The sequence below is a fragment of the Macrobrachium rosenbergii genome, chromosome 20 (genome assembly GCF_040412425.1).
Source record: "Macrobrachium rosenbergii isolate ZJJX-2024 chromosome 20, ASM4041242v1, whole genome shotgun sequence".
Lineage (NCBI taxonomy): Eukaryota > Metazoa > Arthropoda > Malacostraca > Decapoda > Palaemonidae > Macrobrachium > Macrobrachium rosenbergii.
Window position 1 is genome coordinate 47,000,965 of NC_089760.1, and position 26,406 is coordinate 47,027,370.

Genomic DNA, 26,406 nt, shown 5'->3' on the forward strand with positions numbered 1-26,406 from the left:
AGTGGAACAGTTCCTGAGGTTGGGCAGGTTACACATGAGGCTGCTGCAATTCTTTCTGAAGGCAAACTGAAGCAGGAAGACCCAGCTGGACTCCTTTGTCTTCCCCATCACGCTGGAGATCAAGCAGGATCTTCGATGGTGTTTGTGCTAAGAAAGACTTCAGGAGGGGAAGTCTCTTCTTCCATTGAGCACCAACCTAGACTTCTACTTCGATGCCTCAGATTTAGGTTGGAGGGCCTTCTTGGGAGTCAGGAAGTATTAGGGACATGATCAGAACATCTGAGAAACTCCCACATCACTGTATAAGAGCTGAAGGCCATTCACCTGGGTCTTCAGTCATTCTCAGCCCTAGTTTGTGGCAGAACAGTAGCAGTCCATGCCAACAACACGACAGCTCTGTCATACTTACGAAAGCCGGGAGGCACCCAATCTTTCTCTCTTTATGAGTCGGCAAAAGAGCTCCTTCCCTGGGCAGATCAGAACCAGGTGTCAATTGTGACTCATTTTATCCATGAGAGGCTGAGTGTCTCAGCAGATGAGTTAAGTTGGCTCAGACAGGTACTTCCGATGGAGTGGACCTTGGATCCTCTTGTTTGGAGCCATCTATGGAGGTTGTGGGGCATGCCAGCCATAGACCTCTTTGTGACATTGAGGAACCATCGTCTTCCTCGCTTCTGTTCCCCTGCCCGGGACCCTCTTGCATGGGCTACGGACGCCATGCTCCTGGATTGGACAGGTCTCAATGTATATGCTTTCCCTCCCTTCGGTATGATCAGGGAGGTGATCAACAAGTTTGCATCCCACCAAGACGTTTCAATGACCCTAGTTGCTCTGTTGGCCAAGGAAGGAATGGTTCTTGGACCTGTTGCAACTGTTAGTGGACTAACTGAGGCTCCTCCCACAAAAGCAGTCACTGCTCAAACAATCCCACCTCCTCAGATACCACCAAGAGTTGTCCACTCTAGCCCTGACAGCTTCAGACTGTCAGGCGCTTCGTTAGAGGGAGGGGATTTTTGAGACAGGCTGCAGAAGCTATTGCTGGATGCAGACGACCTTCTTCTGGCAAGCTCTACCAGTCCAAGTGGACAGTTTACAGAAGATGGTGCACCCTCCATAACGTCTCTTCTTCTGAGACCTCTATAAGTCAGGTAGCTGACTCCTTGCTCTACCTGAGGACCTCCAGGAAGCTAATGACCTCCACTAGCAAGGGGTATGGGTCTATGCTCAGTTCGGTGTTCAAACATAGAGGTCTAGATCTGTCCTCTGACCAAGACCTAAGTGACCTGATCAAATCCTTCAGTTCCATCAAGCAAGATATGTCGGATGTTGTCTTCTGGAATTTAGACATTTTGAAATGGCTCTCAGGTCCCTCCTACGAACTGCTTTGCTCTGCCTCTCTTAGGAACCTAACCAAGAAAACCCTCTTGCTTGTAGCTTTGGCTACTGCCAAATGGATAAGCGAGCTCCAAGCAATTGATAAGAGAGTTGGCTTTTCACAGGGGGATGCAGTTTGCTCCTTCACTTGTGGGTTCCTTGCCAAGAATGAGGACCCTCTAATCCTTGGCTCCTTTCATTCATCATTGAAAATTTAAAGGACATCCTTGGGCCAGAAGAGGAGAGGCTTCTCTGCCCTGTAAGAGCCCATAGGTATTACCTTCATAGGAAAGAGAAGATCAGGGGGCTGTCAAACAACCTCTTGTGCTCTGTGAGGAACCTTTCTCATCCATTTCCAAAGAATACTCTTTCCTTCTTTTTGAGAAGCTTGATTTCAGGATCTCACTCCCAGATTAAAGAAGACATCTTGCCGATTCTTAAAGTGAAAGCCCACAAGGTCAGGGCCATTGCTACCACTCTGGCATTCAGACATAATATGTCCCTGTCGAGTATCCTTCAAGCAACCTTTTGGAGATGAAAGTAAATCTTTGCTGCTCACTATCTTGAGGACGTGGAAACTACTTTTGAAAATTGCAGTACTTTAGGACCTTTATCTGTGGCTGGCATGGTGTTGGGAGAGGAAGCATAGGGGGCCTTCTGTCCCTCTATTCTCCCTCGCCTTGGCATAAGGTGTTGAGTTTATGGGAAGCCTGGGGTACTTAGTACCTGGAGTGCCAGCCAGTTTTTAGTGGTTTGGGTGGTGGTTTTTAATTACAAAATAGGTAACAGCGTTGTTGGTTTATTCTGGTCTGCACCCAGGCCAAGGGTATCTCTTTATAACTTTGTTAGCCACAGGTGTACATGTCAAGGGAGCATTGGCCAGAGGGAGTGGTTATCTGCAGTTGCTTTCTTATCAGTTAAGGAAACAACAAGCATTGTTTCAATGCTAGCAGCTGTTCTCTGTCAAAGTCATTATCTTATCTTGATTAATGTTTTGGTGTTATGTCCATGGATTCCACCTCCTCTCAGTGTGGAATCAGCTATGTAATTACTTGGTAAGTTACTTGTATAAAAATGAAATTTTTATGATAAAATAGTTTTATATATATACTTACCAAGTAATTACATAATTGGAGCCCGACCTCCTCCTCTTGCATGGGCATAAGGGCGAAAACCGATTGAAGCTCTCTGGTAAGTTGTTCCTCCTGGTCCCCGGTAGTGGGCAGGGCATGTACCTACACCAAAACAAATGCTAGCGCTACCGCAAATTTTGGAATTTTTAGGCTGCCATAGGTAGGAAGCTCATAGCTAGGTAATTACTTGGTGAGTATATATAAAGCTTTATTTTATGATAAAAATGTCATTTTTATGGCCTTTAAATGTAATGATACTGGTCATTTTGAAAGAAACATAACACACCAAAATCTGGTAAGAAAGATATACAACCATTTAGAATATCTTTTGAGGCAAATACCCTGCTTCATGATATAGAATCAGTCATTTTGAAAGAAGTATAACTCACCAAAATCTGGTAAGAAAGCTATACAACCATTTAGAATATCTTTTGAGGCAAATATCCTGCTTCATGATATAGAATCAGAGTTCCTTAGCGAAGGGGCACTGCCCCCTCTGTTAAATCATCCCCACTCAGATGTTCAGCCCTAGATTGACATCTCAGGCAATGTCACTGCTTGGTTTAGGGAGGATCCTTCTGCTGGATGATTAGAGGCACCAGGCATGAAGAAAGATAGTAATCCTAATAGCCCTTTGTCCTTTCATAAAAAACCTGTTACTGCATATTTTGGTCACAGATTTCTCATTCACCTTATTATGGAAACTGTGTGCATGTATATATAAAACTCAGTGTGTTTATATCTTTATTAGATACAGCATTTCTCAATGAAGACTGTCCAAAGCAAATTCATTTTAAGAACTCTACTAAAAAATAATCATCATATGTTTTATTTAGTGATATAAATGGTTTCTTCCGGTGGAAAAAAACTGTTTTTTCTGGAAAAAACCACCAAGATAAAAAAAAAAGTTTTTTTCTTGTTTCTCGTATAAAATCTGTAAATAATGGGAAAACAAGCTGTTTGTGTGTTAAATAAACAAAAACTTAATTAAAATTCACATAATAGAATTATTACAGGTTCTTCTATAGGCCTATACCCTCAACAGGTATGTTTATATACATACCGTATATCATTAGTCCTGGCTGCCTTATTGTATACTACTGCACAGTACACCACTTACAATATCCAGCAGTACATGGCAACTTTTATAGGAATGGCTGTGTAGTACACAGTCTGTACATATCTAATACCTGTCAGGCTGTATCTTTCTCTCACTCCCTCTCCTGACAGTTACTTATATAATTTGCTTAAAGTACTTGTGCTACATGTTTGGTAATACTGTATTAATTTCTTAGGAATTATCATTGCAATAAGTTTACTTATGTAATAGATACATAGGATAATGGACACTGTATTATCAATGTATAAGCCTGATAATATGTCAGTTGTTGAAGTTATTAATTAATGTAAACAATTTAACATTAAAGAATTCATTCTTTAGCAGGCAACTCTGAGATACAAATACAGTAATACAAGAAATTATAAAAGTACGGGAAAAATTTGGAAAAAAACGGAAAAATACCAGTTTTTTCCCACCCAGCATAAAAAAATTGGTATTTTTACATCACTATAAGTACACTGTATATCATTTTTATCATAACATGTATTTAGTGACAAACACAATATGAAAAAATACAGTAATTAATGATCAAATAGTGTTGCTCTACGAAGAAAAGCGAATTAATGATAATTTTAGAGATATGGTCCATAGAAAAAATATGTGAGTTGGTGAAAATTCCCAAAATCTGCAACAACAAAATGAAGTGTGGAAAAGTGAAGCGTGAAAAAGTGGGGTATTACAGCACTGTACTGTACTGTACTAAAAATAAAGACGGCCAAAGGAACAAAATGGAGTAATAACCTGCAGACAAAAATTGACACCAAAACTGAGTAAAACAAAGAAAAAATTATATGTATACAGAGGCAATTACAGTTGTCTAAAAAAAGAAATGAAAACGTTAATTACCTTCAAATTTCCATTCAAATGGATGGAAATCCCAGAGAGATTTTCTCTTAATCAGTGAAAATGGAGCATGTACCTATAAATCCAGAAAGGCTTCACTAACAATTAAAAAATGTAGTAATGAAAGTAATATTAGCATAATTCTAATGAGGAAAACAAAGGTGGGAAGACCTACGAGCTGTGGATAAGTCAGTGAATACACAGCAAAATTCCACCCTGGGACTGGAGGGAACATAATGTAATCGGTACCATCCTTCTTGGAGATTTTTCTTGTTTCTTCTTACATGGAATGTTTGGGATGCCTCAGATGCAAAATTAGGTTAATGTAAAATAAAACCTATGTGTTTGCATAGCAATAAAAATATCCTTTCAGTGTCAGATTAACCCCAGATTTTTGGGGTAAATTATTAATGGTGACTTTTCTCTTAACATACAGGTTCGTCTTATGTTTGGCAATGGTTTGAGACCTACGATATGGGAGGACTTCCAGAAGAGGTTTGCAATTCCAAAAATTTGCGAATTCTATGGCTCAACAGAAGGAAATACTAATATTAGTAAGTTTCAGTCTTTTAATTAAACACTTTCATTATTATTATCTCTGTAGTTTTGTGTTTGTGAATTAAAGATGGACGGATATATAAGGAGGACTAAAAGGTTTGTGATGAAAGTGTGGTTGGCATGTGAATTAGGCTGGAGAAAGTGAGCAAAGACTGAATGGGAGAAAGTATTGCTACTAGGAAGAGGGACATTAATGCTGAGAGAAATTTTTATGAACGAAAGGTTCTCAGTATAAATTATGGAGAGATGCTGTCCAAAGAGAGCCTAGACTTGGGTCATTTGAATGAATATTTTAAGAATGACTTGAAAGTGTAAGATACAGAGGAGGCAGAGCAGAATCATGTGAGACTAAGAGGAGTTAGTGTAAATTTGAGAAGGCTTGTGGAGGTTACTGCCAAGGATGTAAGCAGGGCAATTAGAAGCTAAGAAATGGAAAGACACGAGGAGATGCTGTAGCATGGTGGTAAAATATGATTGAGTGGCTGACCAAGGTTGTGTAGAAAAGGGAAAAGTTCTAAATAAGTGTGTGAGGTGAACAGTTGTTCCTTTGCTTGAGGGTGAAGGCAATAAAGGAAGCTAAGAATTTCAGAGCACAATTTTGTGCAGTACACCAGGGAAGGCATATAGTTGGATTTTGATTACGAAGGTATGGCTGATGGTTTGATAGGGGAAGAACAGTGTCTTTAGAAAGGAAAGGGGATGTGTAGATCAAATTGTTTCTTTTGAATAAGTTACAGGAGACATTTGAGTTAAAGGGAAAAGCTATACTGTACATTGTGTACACATGGACTTAGAGAAAGCTTAGGACAGAATAGATAGAGCCTACATGGAAGGTGATAAGGATGTAGAAGGTAAATTGCTTAGAGCTTTAGAAAATTTCTTGTGATGGAAGGATATGTTAGAGTTTGTTGGTATGAGAGTGACTGCTGTGATGTAAAATTGGCCCTAGACAAGGGTATGTTATGTTTCAGTGGCTGTTTTGTATCTTTTTGATGGAGAGTTGTGAGATGTTAGAGAAAGTGAAGTAGATGTAGGTGCAAAGTTTTTGGATAAGATGGTTTTGGAATTGAGCAGGGAGTGACTGGTGTTTGCAAATGACACAGCACTGATTGGCGATAGTAAAGAGAAACTGTTGAGGTTAGTGAGAAAGTATGGAAATGTTTGCAAGAGGAAAAAGTTAGAGCATGAGTAAGGTTGTGAGGGTAGTTTGTTAATATGGATGGTAAGGGAACTGAAGAATTAAATTATAATGAGTATTTTGAAGTAAACATTTCAGATGGCGGTAAGCTGAGAGAAGAGGTGAAACTTCATACAGTAGGTGAGTCTTTAGCACTCTTCTACTGAGTTTCACCTCTTCTCTCATCTTACCACTAACTTAAATGTTTACTCCAAAATACTCATAATAGTTTACTTCTTCAGTTCCCTTATCATCTGTATTAACATACTACTGTTCCATCTTCCCATTTCCCATTTACCTCCCTAAGGAAGCTTGGAGTGTATATGAGAGTCAAATTTAGGATATGTGAAAGGGTGAATGTTGAATATGAATGAAAGGAAGAAGTGGAACCTGTGGAGGTGAGTTCTTTATGTAATATTTGTGGCATAAGAAGTTGGGAAAGGGTTGAGAAATTTAAGAGATGTAGGAATGGTAAAATGGTTAGGGAAGGTGAAATGATGAACCCAACTGTTTTGAAATGGTTTTGTCTAGTGGAAAGAATGGAATATGACAGGTTAGTGAAAAGTGTATGCAATTCAGTGTTGGGAGGAAGGAGCGTAAGACGTAGAAAAGGGACGGTAGATAGGTGAAACAGGAATTGGAAAGGAAGGGCCTCCAATACCCAGGAAGTGGGAGGGTGAATAAAAAATGAGGTAAATATTGTGCTAAGTTTACATGCTGCTGGTGAGCAATCTGCCCAGATGTGTAAGTAGCTAGCGTTGTGGAAGTTTTCTGCCCAGTGGTCGTCCTTGGTTAAGCAGTTTGATTGTGAATCAGGGGAAATGGCTTGAAGTATAAAAAATATATTTTTGTGCATAATTTGGCTTTGGCTCTCAGTCCCGTTATGATTTTTTAAATTCCCAGAATTTTGTAAACTGTTTGAGAGCATGCATGAATCTCAAATGCTGAAGGTCAGTCATATAGAGGTAGAAAGAGAAAGGACAAAGTTTAAAGGAGCACTTCCAGAAATAGTGGGAATTTTGACAAATTAAGACAATTTGACTTGCCATTTTTTTGGAATATGGTACCCATATACCACAGAACTGTATGAATGAAGTGGCCTTTGCAGGTACTTAGTCTATTTCAGAACATAAAAAATCCTGTTTTCAGGAATTTTATATTTCTTCAACTTTTGAATAGTAATACTGAGCAAAACTCTTATACATTAGAAAGTATTGAATACTATTCAAGTAAAAAAACATGCAAGCATTAAAATGATTACAGTATAATATACAGAGGGCAATACAATTTGCAAAAATATATATCAAACTTTTCAGCAGAAAATTAGCAAAGTTTTTTATAAATATATACAGTTGACAACAGAAAATGACATGCATTGTATGATTTAGAATAGCAAAAATTATATACAGTGCAATATGTCATACAGATGTGCATACAAGAAGAATTTGAATATGAAACCTGGACTGGAAATGGAGTTGTAAAATATAGAATACAAATATGAAATACACACACACACAGAATGGAAAGGGCATCATGAAATATAGAATGGAAATATATGGACAATATATAAAGTAAAATATATTTGTGTATAATATTTAAAAACATATCAGTGCACCCTTGCCTTAATGGTTTCAGAAAGGCAGAGGGCTATCTTGAAGGACTTGCAGACCCACCTGAAGCAGTGTTTATTCCTCCCCCTTTTTTTAAAAGAGCTTACAAGTCTGCCCATGGGTGACAAATACTGGCATATGCTTGGCCTGTTCTGTTTGCAGATCCATGGTAGGCAGTTCTGCCCTCTGTCTTCTCTTTGGCACAGGCACTGGCAACTCTGTCCTTTCAAAGGACCTCCTGGTTGGTGTGGAGGTCTTCTGACACCTGACATACCTGGAGATTTCAAGTTTAAACTAGCAGTACTTTTGTCTGTTGTAGACCATGGATGTCAGATATGCAATTCAGCCACAGATACAGCTTTGGAAAGTCTGGATTCAGGCCATCATGAGGGACTCGGATATGTACTTGAGGTTTTTAAATCATCATCAAATACTTCTGTTTAAGTTGAATGTGGTGAACCACCTATAACTCTTCATCAAGACTTAGTAATAATGTGTAGTGCAGTAAAAATTCAGGTAAGGAATTCACCAATAAAAAGCTTTTTAAATCACACTACCTTTCCCAATAAGTGCCAATAGACTGTTTAAGTCAACAAATATCAATATAAATTCTTTCGGTAATAGAACTACCCACCCCTTAGATTATTCAGACTTAAAATATTTATCTAAAAACTGTATATTCCCCAGAACATAAAAAACAAAATGCAGTAGAACATACAAGACTGATGGAGCCAAATCTTCTTCACTTGTGGGATTTCCAGCCACATCACCCAACAAATCACACAGATTTTTCTTGCCTAACGGTGCTTCTGTTTTTATAGCAGAATGTGAGCAATAGGATCAGCCATTAAAATTATTAGAGATATATACCATCACAGAAATTTGTAATTTTCAGTGACTCTAGAAGTGGTATAGAAACCCATCAGAATTATGATAAAAAGTGCCATTGAACAACTTATTAAGTTTGAGCTCCAAAATTTATGTGAATATGAGAAAAATGTAGAAATATGTTGGATTCTTGCCATTGTAAGCAATAAAGGAAATGATGAAGCCGGCATGACAAGATCATATGTAGATTTCCTATTTAGCATCTCTAAAACCTATGATAATATATAAATACTGTATCAGAATGTAAGGTATAATGAACCTGATGGTAACAAATAATAACAATCAAGCCTAGTGTTGGAGTATGGAATTCATCATATCAAAAGGAGTGACATTCACATAATTTTAACTCAAATAGAATTGGTCATTCTCATTTGGCTCATTGGTATTTGAAGCAAAGCCCTCATGATCCAGTCCCTAAACAGTACAGTATGTTCAGAATGTAGAGTAATACTAACATTTAAACATATTGTTTGTATGCCAAAATGTAACTAACAACAAATGTCAAATTTTAGAAACGAATTATAGTAAAGAAATTATTTTCAGTTGAATGATTCTTAATAAAGACAGATCCTTCAGGCCAGCCTCATGAAAGCATTTTCCCCTCTGTGTAGAGTCATGGATGATCTGTTGCTTGTTTGAATTATTTGCAGCTTTTTGTGATATATGATGCATCACACTGAGCATGTGGCTTTTGTTCCACTCCTGCAGCATTGCAGGTGCTGTTAGTTGTGTGCATGTATGTTGTTGTGTATTATTGGTATTGCCCCATCTCGTTGTGAGAGGGCTAGGAAGGTGTTGGCTCTTCAACAGAAACTAGAAATGATCGAGAGAATTTAAGCACATTGGTCTATGGTACGTATTATGAATGAGTACAGCATTGCTTTGTCAACCTTGGATGATATCAGGACTTTCTAAGACAAGCCGAAGAACAGGAAAAGGCCGACATGAAGACATTGATCTGGTTTCGTCAGCAAATTGCAGCTGGCAAGCACGTTGGCAGCACTAAGTTGAAGGCTGAAGCTATGAAGTTCGCATGGGGCTGCGAGTTTTAGGGCATCCGAAGGTTGGCTGCTGTTTCAGTTCAAGATTTGGCATGGACTTTCTAATGGGAAGGCTCCTGGTGAAGCTTTTGATGCTGCCTAGGAGGAAACAGAGGAATTTCAGCTGACAGACATTCTCTTTGTTGATGTTGATGTGCCAGGTTCATCTAGTGAGGAGTATGATGTCTGTTTGCTGCCTTTCATTGAACAGGACCCTCTAGACATCAGGGAGGTACAGGAGGCACAGAACCTTGATGATACAGTGGTGATGGAAGAGGGGGAGCAGGTTGGGGACTTGTAAACCTCCTCACAAGTTTTTAAAAGTCTGGCCAACCTATGCAGTTTTGGCACTGCACACAAGGAAGTGAGAGAGAAAAGGTTGTTTAATTATAAAGTCTGTTATTTCAGTATTTATGCTTAAGCAAAATAGGAAAAAGAAAGTGATACTCATTATCCTGTAGTGTACTTACTGTCTTGCGTGTTATGCACAAGATAAAAAAAAAAAGAGGTTGCATTTTTTTTCAAAGTGTATTTATACAGTATATTTTGTCACAGATAAGGGAAAATAAGCTAACTAATTTTATTTTACATCAAGTTTTCAGTTTAAAGTGTGATGGTTGTTGTTTATAAGCACATTGAATGTTACACTTCTGTGGTGTTGGCAAGGTAGTTGGCGTAAGGATACAGAGTTGCTGTTTTACACCCTTGGAGTTTTTTACTTCCCTTATCCAGATTTTGCCCTTATCCAACGTGGCCTTGGCTCTGTTAATTCAGATAATCGAGAGATTACTGTAATAATAATAATAATAGTAGTAGGAGAAGAGTGGTTTACCAAATATAGTGCCCTGAGAATGAATGCTGCCATCTGTACATTGGTATGACTTTGACTTGACTCTCCAAGAAGATTGCCGTTCATGTACACGAAGGGGCAGTATACCATCACTGCTTGAGGGAACACAGCAGTGCCCCCCAACACCAGCACATTATAAAGAGCACAAAAATCCTAGACAGTGACAACGACCATTGCTGCCTCTGATATAAGGAGGCCCTCACCACTTTCAGATGGAAACCATCACAAATGTGACCCAGGAGACCCTTCTTCTCCCTATCACTGTCAGGAGAATGACAAGGTGCACCCTTGGGATAATCCTCTAGCTGCCCACTACTTCAGGCAGCATACCTTACAATCAGAACTCATGGGGCCTGGTGCCAGCCAACCAGTGCCTTCATCAGCCAGCCAGACTCCCATGCATGAGTCATTTCATTCCCAGCCAATAGGAGGAGCCCTTCCTAGTTTTGACAGCCAGTCAAAATTCACCTAAATTTCTGTAAGCTCATTTGTGGGTATAATTGACATAATTTTACCCCTTGCCTCATTCACCTTTTGGTCAAGGTACAGATTACTGCTGAAATGTCAAGGAATGAATTAACTTTACCTGCTGCTACAGAGAAACTCATTCTTGTGATTGAGGAACTGTAACAAATTCAATGGCATCCAGACAGCCATTCTCTTTAATGAAGTTTGAAAGAGGGTCTTTTGAGATATTCAAAAAGTGGTAATAATAATAATGATAATTATTTATTACACAGTAATGAAAGGGTGATAGAGATAGCATGGATACGTTCTTCACATCACCTCTGGGCGAACTGGATGTGATAGCATGAGTTAGGTTCTTGTGATGGATACTTAGTTCTGACTTTGTCCCCACACCCCTCCCACAGATTCCACATAGCTACCTTTTTTATTATGGTTTTTCCCTTTCTTCCTTTCCAATCACTTATGCTTTGTTTGCTCAGTTTAATTTTAATCCTATGTTTATGCTACTCTTCTATTTTTTTTTACTTTTATACAACCTCTTCTTTTCATATATGTAACTTACCTAGTAATTACATAGCTATACTTTCCACTTGTGTGGCAGTTAAAAATTTGAAGTTCGTGGTAGCAATTTGTTTATTTCTGCATAAGGCTCCCCCTTCACATAAGCCTTCTCAAGACCTTATTTTTTCTCCTGTTTCTTCAGAGGGGAAGTAGTAGTATCAGACCCTCCTCCTACTGCTTATGCTTCCCTGATGAGATATTTTTTGGCAACCTTCCCCTCGCACTTTCAACCAGCTGCTCCAGTGTTGCCCGCTTCCACATTCCTTATGAGAAACCCAGCAGATTCTAATTTGTGCCTTCCTCAGATGGTTCTCTCTTTGTCTATGAGAAAGGCGCTTAAAGAGGTAGAAGATTGGTTGTCTGTTAAGAGAGAACAAGTTAAGGCCGTTTTTGCCTTTCCTCCTGCTAGATTGGCGGCCAGGAGATATCTCTCTTATTGAACCGGAGAAGCTCCTTCCTCGGGAGGTGCTGCCTCTTCCCATGGTGACTTTTCAGGTTTGAAAGACTCGGCTTGTCGCTCGGCTTTCTCTTTGACTAAAGTTTTCTTCGCTTTTTCGGAGTTTGATCACCTTTGAAACACTGTTTAAGGTATTGGAAATCTTCAGCTTCCTGGACTGGTCAGTAGGAGCTCTCGCCAGGAAAATAGAAGATCATGACCTTTTAGGCCCGACTTGGCTGCAGATTGGCTGGGCGTTTTATCCTGTGCGGATGAGGCAGTGGGGGATGGCTCCTTCGAAGTTGTGGGTCTTTTTACCACAGGAATTTTGAAGAAGAGGGAGTTATGGTGCTCCTTCACCACGATTGGAGTGACGTCGGTTCAGAAGACTGTGCTTTTATATTCTCCCTTGAATAAGCAGTATTTGTTCCCTCAATCAGCAACGAAGGAGATTGCCACTGATTTGCAGAAAAAATCAACCCAAGATTTGCAGAAAAAATCAACCCAAGACCTTCTTGCACAATCTTCAAAGTGCCCCAAGGAACTTAATGCTTTTTCTGCCAAGTCTGTCTCCCCTCTGCAACAGCATCCCTTTCGTGGAGGCAGACAGGTTTTCTCGAGACCCCTCTCCAAGGTGCATTTCTCTGCTAAGTCGATCAAGAGGACTTCAATCAAAACCTCTTCCAAAACTTGACTCCTCTATCCTTTGTGTGCCCATGGGAGCCAGACTCTCCCTCTTCTGGCAGAGGTGGAGTGCAAGAGGCACGGAGCCTTGGATGATCAAAGTTCTCGAAGAGGGTTACTTGATTCCATTTTTAGAGTACCCTCCTATCGTGAATTCGTTGATTGCATTGATGGTATACTTGAGAGGGCTCCGAGAAGTTTGTAGCTCTCTTGGAGGAAGTGTCTACCCTCCTAAGGAAGAAGACCATAGAGGTAGTGGAGGATCAGACTCCAAGAGGATTTTACAACCGCTTGTTCGTGATCCCCAAGTCATTGGGGGGGATGGAGACCTGTTCTCGACATCAGTGCTTTGAACTTCTTCATACAGAAGACGAATTTCAAAATGGAGACAAATCAGTCAGTGTTATCCTCCATCCAACAGGATGACTGGATGATAACACTTGACATACAGGGCGCACATTCCAATACATCAGGAGTCCAGGAAATACCTGAGAATTGTCTCCAGGGGCAAAGTCCTCCAGTTTCAGGCCCTTTATTTCGGTCTCTCCACTCCCCCACAAGTATTCACGTAAGTCCTTTCACTCCTCGCGAGATGGCTTCACCTCCTAGGTATCAACATAAGCCTATACCTAGACGATTGGCTCCTCTGCTCCCTTTCTCAGGAACAGTGAATGAAGGATCTGCAGACTATCCTTCTTCTTACAGAGGAACTAGGACTATTAATAAATCAAGAGAAGTCCCAACTAACCCCAACTCAGGAGATTCTCTGTTTGGGGATGAGGATCAACTCTCTGAGTTTTTGGGCTTTTCCCTCCCCAAAGAGGATAGTCTTGCCTTCAGTCAGTACAGGACCTTCTTTCTCCTCCAGTTTGCTCAATGAATCAATGGATGAGTCTGTTGGGAACCTCTCATCCATAGAACAGTTTGTGAAGCTAGGAAGACTTACATGAGCCCCCTTCAGTTCGTTCTAAGCGCAAGCTGGAACAGAAGACAGCAACTGGACACAGTGACGTTCCCAGTTACAAACGAGATAAAGGGGGATCTCCGGTGGTGGATGTCCAGGGAGAGGCTTTCAGAGGGAAAGTCTCTACGACTTCTGAGCCCCAACCTCTCCTTCTATGCAGACGTCTCAGACCAGGGGTGGGGAGCTCTTCTGGACACTCGGGAAGCTTCCGGCATTTGGTCTTGGGCTCAAAGGAAGCTGCATATAAATGCCAAAGAGTTATCTGCCATTCACCTCGGCCTGAAGCATTTTGTGAAAGCAGTAGCAAACAGAACCGTGGTGTACATTCCAACAACACCATGGCTCTCTCCTGTATCAAGAATCAGAGCAGAACTCACTCGTTCTCCCTTTCTCAGACAGCGAAGGAGCTGCTAATTTGGGCAGACCAGAATCAGGTCAGACTTATCACCAGATTCATCCACAGAAAGGTGAACTTCTTGGCAGACGGATTAAGTCTACGGGGTCAGGTCCTTCTGACAGAGTGAACCCTGCACTCTAGTGTCTGCAACGGCCTCTGGAAGTTGTGGGGCAGGCCGACAGTGGACTTGTTTGCCACATTGAAGAATTACTGCCTTCCTCTATTTTGTTCACCAGTCCTGGATCCTCAGGTATGGGTGACAGACGCAATGCTGATATACTGGTCAAACCTGGACCTCTACGCCTTTCCGCCATTCAGCAGGGAGGGGGAGGGGGGCGGTTTCTCAACAAATTGAGGAGTCACAGAAACATATCGATGACCCTGATAGCGCCCTTTTGGCCTCTCAGAGAATGGTTCCCGGAACCTCTCAAGCTTCTTGTTGACTTTCCAAGGTTACTGCCTCAAAGTCCACATCTCAAACAGCCTCATCTTTGGAAGTTCCATCAAGGACTATCTGCTCTAGCTCTGACAGGCTTCAGACTATCTGGAGACTCATCAGAGCGAAGGGCTTTTGAAAGCAAGCTGTGGAAGCTATTTCTAGATGTAGACGTAAGTCTACCAACCGAGTCTCCAGGTCAAGTGGGCTATCTTCCGCAGGTGGTGCAGCAGCAGTAACATCTCGTCTGCTAAAACCACTCTAAACCAAATAGCAGACTTTCTTCTCTTTCTCAAGATTTCCAAAGGACTCATTCCATCGACTATTAAGGGCTAACAGATCTGATTAAGTCTTTCGAGACTTATAAACAGGTGAACAACTCCCTGTCATGGAACCTGGATGTTGTACTTAAATGGTTAACAGGTCCTGCTTTCGAACCTCTCCATACCATTTCATTCAAGAATTTAACTAAGAAGACTTTTCTTGTTGCCCTGGCAACTGCCAAAAGAGTAAGGGAGTTGCAGGCTATAGACAAGTGCATCGGTTTTTTCAAGGGAGATTTTTTATGCACCTTCATACTTGGCTTCCTTGCTAAGAACGAGTCCTCGTCTAATCCCTGGCTGCGCTCGTTCTCTATTAAAAACCTTATGGACATTCTAGGACCAGAGGAGGAGGAAAGGGTCCTTTGCCCAGTGAGGGCACTAAGGTATTATTTAGACAGGACAAAGAGAATCAGAGGCCCTGCTAGTAACCTCTGGTGTTCCATCAAGAACCCTTCTAAACTGTTGTCTGTAATTTTTTCTTAGAAGTCTGATCATCGAGGAACACTCTCAAATAGAAGACATCATCATCTATTTGAGAGTGTGCCACGATGATCAGACTTCTAAGAAGAGGTAAAAGCATACCATTTAGAGCTGTTGCCACTTTATGCCTTTAGGCATAGCATGTCACTCTCGACTATCCTCCAGTCAACATACTGGAAATGAAATTCCGTTTTTGCCTCACACTATCTTAAAGAAATTGAAACAACATGTGAAAATTGCAGTACCTTAGGTCCGTTATCGGTGGCTGGCTTGGTATTGGGGGAGGAAGCAACCCTTCCTATCCATAACTCCTTCGCCTTGAAATTTTGGGTGTCGAGTTGTTGTTGGGGAGCCTGGGGGTACTTCTACCCAGAGTGCCCACCAGTCTATGGTAGTGGTATGATGGTTTTAATCTTTATTGTTGTTGGTGTTGGTAACTATTTTTTATTGGTCTATTGTATTTTGGTACTGCACCCAGGGCAAGGGCAGTTTTCCTGTTTTGCGCTATGGGTGTTCAGAAGTCTCCTTCACTCAAAGGCCCCCTTCTCAAAAGTAGGGACTTATCACGGCCATTCCGCTAAGTTGCTATAGGTCAAGATGAGCACAGACCAAGGCAGTAATCATTTACTGCAGCTCTCTTACCAGGTAAGGTTACAGCAAGCATTTTATCAGTGCTAATAGATTTTTATGTTGCAAATTCATCCTCTTCTCTGATTGTTTTTGGAACAGAATATGTCCATTTATTCCACCTCCTATCAATGTGGGATCCAGCTATAGAATTACTTGGTAAGTTACATATATGAAAATGGTATTTTTATAATAAAATTAAGTGTATATGTACTGTACTTACCAAGTAATTACAAGATCAGAGCCTACTCTCCTCACCTCTGATGGACATTAAGGACAAAAGTAGTGATGATCACTGTTAACGTTGTACCTATTGTTCCCTGATAGAGGGCGGGGTAGTTACCTACACTATAAATAAACGAATCACTACCACAAACTTCAAATTTTTAACTGCCGCATGAGTGGAAAGTATAGCTATGTAATTACTTGGTAAGTATATATGAAACCTAGTTTTATTATGAAAATGCCATTTTGATTCCCTCTTTAATGCCAAGGCTTGCATGTAATAGTTCCCATGGGCTTCCTTTACTCTATTCCTAATAATTTTCTGCATTACAGTGATAAATAACAAAGGATTCAACTTGTACAGTATTCCTACTTGTGTCATCATCCTAGATCTGTGTTGTGGTACAGTAACATAACTAGGTTAGCGGCACTTTGTGTTACCCTTTTTCTTTTATAATTCCCATTTATTGTTTGTCTTGCTTTTGTGTTAATGTCTAGTGAAGATCCACGAATATAGTATAATCTCTTCGGTGTATGGTACAGTACAGTACTTCTCTTGTTACCTTCGTTTTTTATGGACTGCTTCTGTTGTTATAAAGAAACCAAAGTAAAAGTTTCTCAGCATTTCCCCCGGCACTTTCGTCATAGCATGTTCAATTAATATTTACTAATCAATGATTTTCACGCTGAAGTACATCCATTTTTCCTTTATATCATTGCTCTCATACTTTTCCCCACTCATCTGGGCCTAGTTTTTCTTTTCTATGTTTATTTACATGTAATGGACACCTGCTATGTTAAATTGCTTGTTTTTACTAATTGCCCTGGGGGCTGTTTCACTATTCATCATCCTAAGGACTCCAAAGCTATGTTGATGTCCTGTTCTTTATTCATCTCTTGGTATTTCTACATCCTCTACCCCCCAGATCCCTCTATTACGTTTTCTTGCATCCCTCTTCCTTTATCATTGATGACATTTGCATGGCACTGAAATATGGAAAAGACTGCTCCTATAACTAAGGTGGAAGGTGTAGTGGACGACATGCATCTCCACCCGTAAAACTAGAGAACCTGACGTGATCAAGCAAGGCAAAACTTTTATGCCAACCTTGCCCTCAGTGCTGAGTCTGCTCTCAGCAGTATAGTGTATATATCCAGGTGAGGATCCTAGAGCATTTACCACTGTGGGTAACAGTATTGCTCCTTCCCCTTTTGGGCCTCTCTGGTGAGAGGGACCTCATCCTAGATAAAATTGATATGACTTGGTATATGAATATTAATCCTAACCTCCCTACGACTTCTGGCCTGGCAATGGATGCCTCTGAAGGAAACTTGATTCATACAAATAAAGAAGGTATTAATACACGAATACAGACAAGACCCAACCTTTACACACACACTTTGGAAGTGGAAGTTGGTCAAGGTTCCTAACCTTAGAAACCGACAACAAAATATCTCCTCTAAAATTAGAAATTTTTTATTGAGTAGACATTCAATCTCTCAAATTTCATTCAGACAAATTAAAGACCAGATGTGGTTGTTAGAAACCACAACAAAAAATCAATCCAAAAATTACATGAGTATAACAAACTTTAAAAATGTAAATGTAAAAAAAAAAAAAAATGATAGTTTGAACAGTGTACAGGGTACCATAGTACTTGCTGATAATGATGAACCAATTTTAAGAATATACATTATTGGATTCTGGTGGACAAAGTAATAGAAAAACATTGAGATTAGCAAAGTATTACTCTTAAAAATTTAAAATACCGACGTCTTCCTAGAAGACGCTCGACTGGGGTAAGTAACCCCAGCTTTCCTGAAAGCTCTTTTTCTCTGGTATATCTAGCAAGGTTATACCTGGAAATTCGTGCTGTAATGGAATTTCACGGGTGACACAGGACCTTCCTCAGAAATAGATTTTCCTTTGTCAAAATCCCTTTATTGGCCAAAACAGAGAATTAAGACAGTATATTCCTAAACCATGCATGTATTATATATACAATACAGAATTGAAATTATTGCTGGAAAGAACAGGAATGCCTATAAAAAGAAGGCAAATTAGAATTGAAAGTTAGGGGAATGCATGAGCTCTCAAATAAATGTACCTTTTCCTCCATAACAAAAATGAATAATGAAACAAAATTGAGATAAATCTCCAGAAATAATAACTACCTTACAAGAAAAAACTGAAATAGCAAAGAACCAAGAAACGAACACATATGCTAAAATGGATGAGATTTTTTCAAATTATTTTGAGATATTAAGGCAAATAGAAGCACAGGAAGATAATACATGTTCTTCAGAAATAACAGAAGAAAGTTGTAATGAACTGGAAGATGAAGATAAAAGAGACGTTTAGAGAGAACTTCACCCAAAGCCCAAATGCCAAATATTATTAGAGAAACATCAAACCAAAGACAAAAGAACCGAAAAGAGAACATAAATCAAAGAATGATAAGAATATACCTTTATCTCTTAAAATAACAGTAAAACCAATGGGAGCAGATATCCAAAACATCGAAGAAATAGTAGAGAAACAAACCATAGACAAAAATGATTACATAAAGGTTGACGAGATTTCTCCATCACCAATAATTGGTGCAGTAAGAGTAAACAAAATAAAAAGAATGACACATGAAAACACATGTGGATACAATGAATGTTTCACTGAATTGTGCAGAAAAAAATATAAACATAACAAAAGGTAGTTTAAGAAACACGGGTAAATTTTATAACGTGCAGAAACAAAGAAACTACTAGTTTGGACACTCACTAAAGGTGTTGTATGTACATTGGACCCCTAATATATCACAAAGAAAAACAAATAAATGTCGTGAATAAAATCCTAGACATATTTCAAATTGATAATTTACAAGAAGAAAAGAAAACTTGAACACTTTAACATATTTTCAATAATTATATTATACAATGGAACGTAAATGGTCTACAGAACAGATTACATCTGAGTGAAATGCAGCGATTATTTAAAGAATACAAAGCAATGATATTATGAATACAACTTGTGAATAAAACAGTATCAACAGTAGGTAAATACACTTTAGCATCTTCATCTAGAGGAAGAAGGAAATGTAGGTAGTGCCATATATATACGTAACAAAGTAGTTTATGACTAAGTACTTGTCAATACTACCGACGTACAATTATCAGCTGTTAGAATATGAATAAACCAATAATTAATTTATAATTTGTACAGTCAACCTAATAAAAATTATAAATTAGAAATATTAAAAGAATAATTTAATAATGTCAAAGACGTACATTAACCCTTAAACGGTGAGCCTCTATTTACAAAATTGTCTGTCGTATGCCGGCGGCATTCGGGAGTTAGCGCCGAAGCGGTAAAAAAGTTTTTTTTCAAAAATCACAGCACACTTAATCTTAAGAGTTCATTTTTGGCTCCTTTTTTTCTCATTGCCTGCAGTTTAGTATGCAACCATCAGAAATGAAAAAAAATATCATTATCATATATAAATATTGGAATATATGACAATGCAAAAATAATTTCATATATAATTGTATACAAATCGCGCTTTGAGCAAAACGGTCAAAGCTAATGAGTTATTTTTTTTCATTGTATTGTACACTGAATTGCGATGATTTTGGTATATAACAAATTGTAAAACAATCAAAGCAACACAGAGAAAATATTATCACAAAATGATGCATGAATTCATAACGCGTGGACGTAAAAAGTTTTTTTTTTAAATTCACCATAAATCGAAATATTGTGCTAGAGACTTTCCGTTTGTCGCAAAATGAAGGTAATTGATTGAATATTACTAGACTGTAAGTGTTTTAGCTTACAATTGTAGTTTTCGACCATTTCGGTCGAGCTAAAGTCGACCGAAGGTGGAATTTTTTCTATTTATCGTGATTTATATGAAAATATTTCAAAACTGATAAAAGCTACAACCATGAGTTATTTTTTGTTGTATTCTACATGATATTGTGCACATTTTCATGTATAACACTTTATGTAAGGCCTAATATAAAACAGTGCAAAAATTACGACAAAGTGACTAAAGAAATTCTGAGATTTTCAGCAGTTACCATGTGCGGAGGTAAGGAAAAAGTTTTTTTTTTTCAAAAATTCACCATAAATCGAAATATTGTGCTAGAGACTTCCCGTTTGTTGCAAAATGAAGGTAATGATTGAATATTACTAGAATGTAAGAGTTTTAGCTTACAATTGCGTTTTTCGATTATTTCGGTCGAGTCAAAGTTGACCGAAGGTTAAAATTTTGGCACTTATCATGATTTATATGAAAATATTTCAAAACTGATAAAAGCTACAATCATGAGTTATTTTTTGTTGTATTCTACATGAAATTGCACACATTTTCATATATAAAACTTTATGTAACGGCTAATATAAAATGATGCAAACAGTACGACAAAGTGACGAAAGAATTTCTGAGATTTTCGGCCGCGTTACCGCGCGTGGACGTAAGGAAAAAGTTTTTTTCAAAAATTCACCATAAATAGAAAAATTGTGCTAGAGACTTCCAATTTGGTGCAAAATGAAGGTAAATGATTGAATATTACTAGAATGTAAGCGTTTTAGCTTACAATTGCGTTTTTCGACCATTTCGGTCGAGTCAAAGTTGACCGAAGATTGAAATTTTGGCACATCGTGATTTATATGAAAATATTTCACAACTGATAAAAGCTACAACCATGAGATGTTTTTAGTTGTATTTTACATGAAATTGCGCACATTTTCATATATAAAACTTTATGTAACGGCTAATATAAAATGGTGCAAAAATTACGACAAAGTGACGAAAGAATTTCTGAGATTTTCGGCCGAGTTACCGCGTGGACGTAAGGAAAAAGTTTTTTTCAAAAATTCACCGTAAATCGAAATATTGTGCTAGAGACTTCCAATTTGTTACAAAATGAAGGTAAATGATTGAATATTAGCTTACAATTGCGTTTTTCTACCATTTCAGTTGAGTCAAAGTTGACCGAATGTTGAAATTTTGGCACTTATCGTGATTTATATGAAAATATTTCAAAACTGATAAAAACTACAACCATGGGTTGTATTTTCTTGTATTCTACATGAAATTGCACACATTTTCATATATAAAACTTTATGTAACGGCTAATATAAAACAGTGCAAAAATTACGACAAAGTGACGAAAGAATTTCTAAGATGCGTCGTTGATGCTCTGTAGTGGGAGAAGAAACAAATTCGTGCATGCGTGGCTGGGTAACGCTTGTAAACAAAACAACAGTGTGATCCGTGAACTCCCAGCATCCCTCAAGGCACGTGATTTAAAATCTTTCGCAAACTAGGCCTATAATTATTTTTCCGCGAATATTTAAAAAAACTTTTTGTAGTTGACGTACCGTACGTCCACTCGGCACCCGACAGACAATTTTAGTCGACGTACAATACATCCAGTCGGCATTTAAGGGTTAATACAGTAGTATGTAGGTGATTTAAATGCTCACAATCCAATATGGGACTATAATTGTACAAAGCAAAATAAGATAGGGAGTGCAATAGAGAAATTTATAGATTCAAATGATATGTGCTGTATAAATGATAATGAAACCAACACATATTAAAAAACATATGAAACATTTTTTTCAGTAGACTTAACTACAGTATATGTTCATCAAATATTTCAGACAGACTAGACTAGAACTCAGTTGATGACTTATAAACTAGTGATCATTTCCCAATATTGATTTCCTTATTACAATAATTCCACAAAACATTTCCACCATTATAACAATGGAGCAGATTGGGAGCGATATGAATTGCACACCAGTGTTATTTAACCTTTCGAGTATTTGCAAGATCATAATGAAACTAATAAGTTTTTTGTTGGTTTCATTGGAAACGCCGCAGATAAGACAATACCAAAATCAAAGTGTCATCCAACCAAACATAAAGTCCCATGGTGGTCAGATAAGCCATCAGAGCTAATTACTCTGAAACAGTCAGTAGGGAGAAGACCAGATTGTTTGAATAGAAAATTTAATAAAATTGGTAAAACATTAACATTATCAATATTAGAAAGAAATTTACAAAAAAAAATTAAAATCTTACTAATAGAAATGATACTGAATATATACAACAAATTAGCTGCAAAATTCAGAAAAGTAATCCAAGGAAGAATCATTTCATGGAGAAAATATGTATTAGATCTCTTTGATAATGCTCCCATCCAAAAATATTGGAAAATTCAGAAAAAATAAATGGTACCTATCTTAACCACCTAGACATGCAATATTCAAAGAAGGAAAAAAAGAATACTAATCTGAAAGAAATAAGTAATGTAATAGGAGAAAAATTTGCAATGTAAGCAGTGATAAAAGTTTTAATGAACATTTTTGCATAAAGAAAAATAAGATAGAATTAATTCCAGTAAATTTTGAAACAATAGAAGATATATAAGAAATTCAGTATGTGAGAATTGGAATATGCTCTTTTGAACTGTAATAAATCTGCTCCTGGAGGTGACAATATTTGTTTTGAATGATCTGCCACTTGGCACCTTTGGCAAAATCATACTTATTACAATTTTACAATCATCATTTATGGCTTCAAAATTTGCTTCCAGATGAATGGCGAAATGCAATAGTAATTCCTATATCCAAACCAGGAAAGGATCCTAGTAGTGCAAATAATTATAGACCAAGTTGTTTATGGAAGTTGTTGGAGAAAATGGTAAATGTACTATCTAACTTGGCACTTTCGTGAAGGTAAAATTTTGAGTCCCACCCAATTTGGTTCACATCATATATCCACATTAGATTCTCTGTCCAATTTGGAAGACCATATACGCAGGGGGTCTGCAAGAAAATAAATTACTGTAGCTGTCTTTTTCGACATTCAAAAAGCATACAACACTACATGGAGGTATGCTCTATTAAAAACATTACTGTACACAGAAATAGCTTATGTGGCCATTTACCAAAATTTATGGAAAACTTTATGACAGACCGCAATTTTCAGATGAGAATTATTGATGTTTCACAAACATTTCCAATTGAAAATAGTTCCACATGGAAGTGTCTTTAGTGGCACATTGTTTACATTGGCAATTAATGATATTAGTAACAATCTTCCAGTCACAATTAAAAGTAACTTTTATTTGGATGACTTTGCCATATATTTTACAGCATCACGCATAAAGCATGCAGAATGAATTATTAATAAAGCCATAATATAGATGAATGAGCCACATCTGTAGGCTTGAAATTTTCATAGATGAAAACTCAAGCAGTCTTGTTTTATAAGAATAAAAAGAAGAAAAAAAGCAAAGAAACAGATTTCAAAATCAGAAACCATAATACAGTATACCAATCAGCCAAACACCAAAATTTTTAGGATTAATGTTTCATGCACACCTGAATTGGAAAACCCATACAGTATAGTGTATGTAAAATCGAAGTGCAAAAAAGCGTTAAATCTAATTATAAAACACTCTCATGCTAATTGGGGAGCTGATACATACTCTTACTATACTGCATAAAGCAACAGTGTTGTCAATCATTGATTATAGAAGTGAAATATATGGTTCAGCATCAGATGCATGACTGAAAACATCGGATTTAATTCACAATGAAGACCTAAGACTATGCACAGGATCAATTAGATCCTCACCAGTCTCCTCTGTTCAAGTCAAATGTGGTGAACTACCACTGTTTCTCCATAGAGAACTAGTAACAATGAAAAGTGCTTTAAGAAGCAAGACATGTGATTCTTGTACAAAAACACTATTTGAGCTAAGAGATATATTTATAAAGTCATTCACCATCTGTTCCAGTTAGAGCTAATAGATTGTTTGAGACACTGAATATAAATATACAAATACTTTCAACAGGAAGTTACCACCCCACTGGACTATGAATAGAATAAACACTTGCATACACTTTAAATATTTATAAAAAAAGTTACCTATATACCCTAGAACACCAAAGACAGCATACAATAGATCATATAAGATGAAAAGGTCCACATTATACAGTATACACAGATGGGTCTGAATCACAGTATGGAGTAGGATATGCAGCAGTATCTCAAAACATATAAGTTCTCTGTACCAGACAGTACCTCAGTCTTCACAGCAAAATTGTGTGCAATCACATCAGCCATGAAAATTTTAAAGGAGGAAACATTCAATAAATTTGTGATTTCTGAGTCCAGTCCCGTGTTTTGAAATTCCATTACAGCACGAATTTCTAGGTATAACAATGCTAGATATACCAGAAAAAGCCATTTAACGTTTCAACCTGAAAAATAGCCTTGTTCGTCAGATTAAGTTTCACTCCATAAATTACACTGTATAATAATGGACAAAATATAGAAATATGTTGGATCCGGCCCATGGAGGGATTAAAGGAGACAAAAAGGCTGATAAAGCAGCAGTCCATATAATAATAACAATTGAAAACATCCCTAGTAGTGACTTTATAGCATATAAAAACAAGTATTGAAAAGAAACTGAAAAATTTATGGAATGAAGAATCTGAAAATAGCAAATTTAAGCAGATAAAACCCAGTGTTGGAAAATGAAGCTCATCATATCAAAGAGAGAAGCACATGCATGTAATTCTGGCTCATCATCGAATAGGTTTTACCTGTCTGACACATGGACAACTAATGAATAATTCACATGGCCCTGCTCCTGAATGCTCTGAGTGTAAAGTAATGGTAACAGTTAAACATTAGTTGTATGGTCATCAAAAGTATAATCAGTAGTGGCTATCAAGTTTTGGAAATAGATTGATTAGTGAAATTTTGTCAGAATTTTCAGCACTTTTAATTAGACCAATTTAACTTTTTTAAAAGAAATTTAGTTTAATCGATCAAATATAAAAATTAATAATAAATCATGAAAATATACAAATCCTACGGATTCTTTATGAACTTTTTAAAAGATACAAATTTTAAAAATTTTATTGACTTTATCTTGATTTTTATCATTGTTAATATTTTTTATATTGTGTTTATATAAATGTATGAATGTATTTATTCTATGTGTGCATACCAGCGTAAAAGAAGCTCTGTATATGTTTATACAAAACAATTTAATTTTCATTCATCAAAGCACTGAATGACCTCAACGGTTCCAGTGCTAATATTCCATTCCATTCCAAGCCTTCGAGCCAGCCCTATGAGAAATGATAATCAGCTCAGTGGTCTGGTTAAACTATTTTAATAATAATAAACATCCTCTAGTTTGTATTTATTATTTTCGTTCTGTATATTTCCAAATTGCTTCCTCCATTATAGCCTTATTCTTTTTTTCAACTTTGTTCTACTGCTTCACTATTGGGAATTTCCCTCTTCCCTCCAAAATCTTCTCTGCTCTTCACGCCTACCTTTTACCCTCCTTCTCACCCATATACCTGTCGCTGACAAAGGTAGAAGCCTCTTTTCTTCTCTCTGGTTGCACTTTTACATCCTACCTAATTACACCATGTACACTGTCTTTCAGTATACAGTATGTATACTGTATTTATTCTCTGATGCCCAAAATTTGTAAGTAGAGCAAATTGGGAAGAGAAGGACCATAGGGGCCATTCAAAAATTACATAATCCCTTGGGGGAAAGGGGTATGGTGAAGTGTTATGAGTGTGACAGTTGGGGAAAGGGGATGCAGCCATAAGTTATATAACGTTTTCATATTTTTTCCTTCTGTTTCTGTTGAAAAGATGTAAATGTAGAAGAACAAAAGAGAGATAGTAAAGATTGTGCAATACAGTAGACATTTATTATATTTTAGTAATGTTGAGAATATGGTATTTGATTTTTTTGCACAATTATATTTTTAAAAAATATCATAAACTCAACCCTTATTTGCACTTCAACATTTTCTACTACAGTATATGTATTACACGACATGGAATAATATCACAAACTCATCCCTTTTCTGAGCTCCGACATTCTCTACTTTATGCATAAATATGACCTAGAAAAATATCACACATTAAATTAATCCTCTTCAAAACATAGAAAAATATCACAAATTAAATTAATACTCTTCGAAACATGGTATAAGAGAACATTTTCATTTCAAATTTATCTGTAATTCTTTAATATCATAACATAAAACTATTAGGAAAAATCCAAAGGTAATAATTTTCAGGTATTAGGCTAGGCTTTAAAATATTATTACATTAAAAAAAGGGAAACTTACTAATTCAGGGGGGCAGGGTTTATT

General features: G+C 37.5%; 1 protein-coding gene across 6 annotated transcripts in view; it reads left to right on the top strand.

Annotated features, from left to right (window-relative positions):
- LOC136849333 (long-chain fatty acid transport protein 1-like) overlaps nucleotides 1-26,406 on the top strand; it is a 596,150-nt gene that overhangs the window by 528,821 nt on the left and 40,923 nt on the right. For all 6 annotated transcript variants that reach the window (XM_067122695.1, XM_067122697.1, XM_067122692.1 and 3 more), the window contains one exon: nucleotides 4,907-5,024. In XM_067122695.1, coding sequence (XP_066978796.1) covers nucleotides 4,907-5,024 — 118 coding nt within the window. The remainder of the gene's footprint in view (nucleotides 1-4,906; nucleotides 5,025-26,406) is intronic.